Here is a 4,896-nt window from a genome sequence, read left to right on the forward strand (position 1 = left end):
TGAAATTGTTTGACCCAAAATTGAAATACCTTTATTTTAGGATGCGTTTGATAAAACTGAAATTTGAAAATTCAAATTTATTAAATTATTAAACTGTTAATTACTAAATTTGATATATGTGAATATAGATCACATTAAATAATAAGTAAATAATTTACCACTTATATTTAGTAGCAAGTTTGATGATTATCAAACACATCTAAATATATTAAAGTCTGAACTCATTAAATTTAAGTGTTAAGTTAAATTATCAAACAGGGCTTAGTTTGTATTGTTTGACCTGTAAACATAAACGTTTACAAGGAGGTTGAACTTCCAAAATTACTAATCCGATAAATACAAATTGCCATCATCGAGTATATATTCCAAAAAAAAAAAGTTCATATATTAAAAAAAAAAATGTTCATCTTTCACGTTGATTCCAAAAGAGATACAATAGAGGTAGAGGCCAATAGATTGGCAAGAGAATGTCAGAATCAATTTCCTTGCTCCCACAAAAGCCAAAATTATACACACATGAAATGCTTGATATCTCGAGTTTCACATGCCAATTCTGTCCTTAACATCTCAAGATCAGGATAACAAGTCTAGTTGTTCGAATTGTTCGAACGCAGTCTTATCATCGGGTTGCGAACCTCCGAAAACAGTGTTAAGCTTTCTTGCAGATTCAGGAAAGTTCCAGAAAGAATCTGAATTCTGGAAGAATACGTAAAACAAAAGCATTGAAGCTAAAAATAGTCCCAACAGCAGCAGGTAAATCTGCCATTCTGCAATAGAAAGTAAAGGATTAATGCAAATTCTAATACTCTGAGAGAGAGAGAGAGAGAGAGAGAGAGACCTTTCCAATCAACAGGAACAGTCAGTTTGGTCACCATAGCTCCCCATTCAGAAGAGGCAGTTAGGACAATCCTGCAGAAGTGCACCAAATATCAAGTTCAATACACATTTCTTTCTGAAAGTAAACCCTAGAGCAAGCAGATTCACACTCAATCCAACTGACATTGCTGGAAGAAAGGATCCAGGAGGAATTCTGAAAGACGCGCAATTGACTGAAACGAACTTGTAAATCACAACAACAATTGGTAGCATGCAATAAATGACTAAACTTCATCTAGATGTCATCTAAAAGCCAACAAAAAGAAGAAAAAAAAAATGACGACACCCCTTTCAAAGACCATATGATTCTTATTCTCCGCTGCAAAATTTTAAACAAAAAAAAAAAGTTTAATTGCACATCACCTTGCACTGGGGCAAAACTCCAATGAAATGATATTAGAACCCGAATGCAGCCTCTTACTCCAATGGCGGATCTCCATCTTCTTTACTTCAACCACACACACATCCCCATCTTTGCTTCCTCTATGGTCATTAAATTGTCATATCAGTCCAATAAACAAATTCGTAATGACCTGATACTAAAACCTCCTAAAAGTAAAGAGTACAAACAATACAAAGCTGTGGACAGTCTAAAAAAGTGTTGGCCACAGGCAATATTGGAATTAGTATAAGCATGCACCAAGCCAAAAGGTCAAATATCTGGGTACCAAAATTCATGGGAAGTTTTCCCACCCATAGTTTGTCGAATGCTTCCCCCCATTTCTTTGTGTTATAAGCCACTGAGTTCTAAAAACTGTACATTCATCATACAAAATCATCTCCAAAAGAGTCCCAAAAACAGGTATTCGTAAAAGGCCCACTTACTGAGCAAGATACTTTCCATCCAAGCTTATGGATAATATAGAAGCTGGTTTAGGTAGGAGTCTCTTGTGTCCAATTTTTTCCCATGTACTTATGTCCCAGACAACAGTAAGTGGTTTATTGCCTGTTTAATCAACCAATAAGTCAAGTTTGGAAGAGATAAATAGGAATTAGTACAAAGTAAGTGCATAACTGATCTCATATACCATAGCTTAATATACCTCTTTGTACTGTGCAAAACAAAAATGGTTTCGTCCCATCTCTTGAAAATCGACAAAGTTCAATCTTCTCATCCTGCCAATAAAGTAGCTTATGACATCACCACAGAAAGAATGACGAGTTATGGCATCAAAATACCAACTAAATCAGATAAGACATACTGAGTTTCGTGTCAAGGTTGTTACTGGAACACCATCAGTCTTCCATATTCTTGCTGAACCGTCAGTGGATGTTGAAGCTAGAAACTCTGAGTCTAGACTAGAGTAGACAAAAAAGAAAAGGCAACACTTCTTAAATGCATGCTCATCCAAAAACTAAGAATTTTTCTATCAAAGAAGCCATGCATTTTCCTTTATACTTGACAAAAATCTCATGAAAACAGCAAAGTTACGATTATGATCTGTGCCCAATCTCTCTCTTCTTCTTCATACGCATTTCTCCACATACGCACAGAAAGGGAGCAAAGAGAGATCAATTAAAGTCACAAGACACTTGCAAGAAAATCCATTATGCACAAGTTGGAATAGGGAACAAGATGGAAATATTTTAACATATATCCTCCTAAACTGAGAAGAATGTTTGCTCTTGCACTATAACTTTCACACTAGACATAAAAGCAGCTTGATAAGGTCCAAAAGTTAACAACATACCTGCTTTTGGTGAGTTCACAAGCACATCAGAATATTAGAAAAAGAAAACAGCACGTGACAAATAACTATTCAGCCACTTAAATAGAAAGAAACTGAGGAGAAGCAAGGTCTACCTAAAATCCATGTCTTGAAAAGACTTGTGGGCTCTTGGTTCGTCTAAAATGATGCGCAAATTTGGCCATTCAAAGATTCTGAGATGTCCATCCTTCAGGTTTCAAAAAGGGTCCCAAACGAAATACAAGAAGACAAAGTAGTCAGAATAAACAAGGTTATTTTTTCAAAATAATCCGATGCTCCATACAAAGAGCAAAATAGCTATTAGACAAATGTTACTCACAACTCCTCCAGTAGCAAATCGAGATCCATCCCCACTGAAGGCTAAGCATCTCTGTGGACTGACATTCTGAAGAGGAAGTAATTCTTTGGCCAAAAGTCTTACATTATCTCCTCGAGCATGCAACTCAAGTAATCTGCATACAACACAGAACAGTCTCAGCCATAAAGCATCTCATCATCATCATCATCATGCAAAGTTCTTCTTCTTCTTCATTAATTAATGGTTACTGAACTACATACTTCTATCAATGCCATACTATATTGGTAAGTCAGATTCCAGGCTAATCATATCTTTTGCACCTAAAAAGGCAAGAACTTGAAGTGATCAATGTCTAGCACAGAACATTAAAATCCTCAAAGAGTTACTGGACCCTCCACTAATTCTCACCTACACACTGATGGGTTTACTGTATTCACTGGACATCTTAATCAGCAAATGTACATTAGTTGTTATCGCCGCTACCTTTTTCACATACCTTATTAAAATGAAAGTCCCATATTCATTTTCAAGGATTCTATTTATCACACAAGCTTATAAACAATTCCAGGCGTTTTCGACCCATGATCAATCAGCTTGAGTTAGATCGCTCCACATTCTCTCACATGGTATCAGAGTTTGGCTAAGATAAATAATACATAAACATAGCAGGTGAAGTATAAGGCCCAAATGCATTTTTACGCCGCAAAAATCCATGAACCTAGTGCTAAGTAGTACTTATGTATTAAGTGAATTCATATAACCCACATATGTGATTGACAAATTAAAGCCAATAAGCTGGAAGAAAAAAAAAAAGAAAAGACTTACTACTAATCAAGACTTCCAATTGTGCAATTGCTATGGAACGAAGGGCAAATGTTTAATATTTGACATATTTTCACCAAAACGGAGTCTTTAACTGATATTCTACCTTTCTAAGCTATATTAACAGTGTATGGACAAAAATAAATCAATAAATGAAATAGCAAATTGAAAAGGAATACTAGGAAGTAAAGAACGGACTTGCAGCCAGCAGTGGAGGTGGAACAGACGATGTCGTCTCCACTTGGATGTACCGCAATACTCACCGGCTCAACTCCTTCTTCAAACTCATAAATCACCTGACAAATTAAACCGGAAAAACAAAAACCCAGAAAAAAAATGTGAACTTTCAAGAAAACATGAAAAGAAAAAAAAAAGACTACCAAAGAGAAAAACAAACCTTCGGAGAGGAAGAAAGAGAAGCCGCCATGGGATCAAATGAGAAAATCTCCAGTGAAGAAGAAGAGGGGGGCGTCCTTGACTTTCCAATCACCACCAGATGCGCATTTTCCGGCCGTCTGATCCACGCCGCACACGTCACCTTCCCCTCTCCCGCCACCCCATCAACACCACCTTCCATTGTTATTCAGTTATTATTACTATAACGACGATAAGAAAGGAAGGTGGCTGCTCTTCCAGAATTTCGGAAGAAGAACAAGCCGAGGAGGACTTTGTTAATCACAGCGGGATGTTTGAGTTTTCGGTTTCTTTTCAATAGAAAGATGATTTGATTGGCCATTGGTGGGCTCTAAAACAGGCGCACCACCGCGGAAAATACAATGTCAACGGCCTTCCTCGTTGACGCGGATATTCCCTCAGATATTTTCCAACTTTGTTTTGGCCATAATATAGTAAATTAGTAGTAGTATGACATTGAACGTCACATGGTGCAATTTGCGTTTATTAAAGAATATCCATATATGCAGAGCATATGTTTTCCTGTAATATGATTTTTTTTTGTGGTCAAAGCAGCAACATTAATTATTATGTATCATGAATAATTTGTTAATCATAGTGACTATTAATTAAGGAGAGTTCTAGAGTAATCACTCTAGTTGAAATAATAGGGAAATTTTAAAGTTTTCCATGTTTAGGTTCGTAATTAATTGAATATGAATTTCTCATTAATTCATTCATTGGTGATGATTATTAGAGTCTCATAACTGACCAAGAAAGAGTGCATGACCACAATTA

The 4,896-nt window shown here is 36.2% G+C and overlaps 1 protein-coding gene across 1 annotated transcript; it reads right to left on the minus strand.

Moving 5' to 3' along the window:
- Nucleotides 1–387: 387 nt before the first annotated feature.
- LOC113730737 (SEC12-like protein 1) lies at nucleotides 388–4,419 on the minus strand. The gene is made up of 10 exons (XM_027255615.2): nucleotides 4,103–4,419; nucleotides 3,904–4,001; nucleotides 2,905–3,037; nucleotides 2,681–2,772; nucleotides 2,079–2,175; nucleotides 1,920–1,992; nucleotides 1,702–1,822; nucleotides 1,240–1,359; nucleotides 839–909; nucleotides 388–767 (listed from the first exon to the last, which is right to left on the minus strand). Exons 1-10 carry the CDS (start codon nucleotides 4,280–4,282, stop codon nucleotides 574–576), a joined length of 1,179 nt encoding a protein of 392 aa, XP_027111416.1. The 5' UTR covers nucleotides 4,283–4,419; the 3' UTR covers nucleotides 388–573.
- Nucleotides 4,420–4,896: the final 477 nt, after the last annotated feature.

The sequence above is a fragment of the Coffea arabica genome, chromosome 2e, assembly GCF_036785885.1.
Source record: "Coffea arabica cultivar ET-39 chromosome 2e, Coffea Arabica ET-39 HiFi, whole genome shotgun sequence".
Lineage (NCBI taxonomy): Eukaryota > Viridiplantae > Streptophyta > Magnoliopsida > Gentianales > Rubiaceae > Coffea > Coffea arabica.

Bases quoted from the DNA above. Each gene is read 5' to 3' on its own strand.
- LOC113730737 (XM_027255615.2), bottom strand. From the start codon at position 4,282: ATGGAAGGTGGTGTTGATGGGGTGGCGGGAGAGGGGAAGGTGACGTGT. The intron at 3,038-3,903 runs GTCCGTTCTTTA...TGTTGTATGCAG, and splicing joins ACCTCCACTGCTGGCTGCAA to ATTACTTGAGTTGCATGCTC. The intron at 1,993-2,078 runs GTATGTCTTATC...CTTTATTGGCAG, and splicing joins CAACCTTGACACGAAACTCA to GATGAGAAGATTGAACTTTG.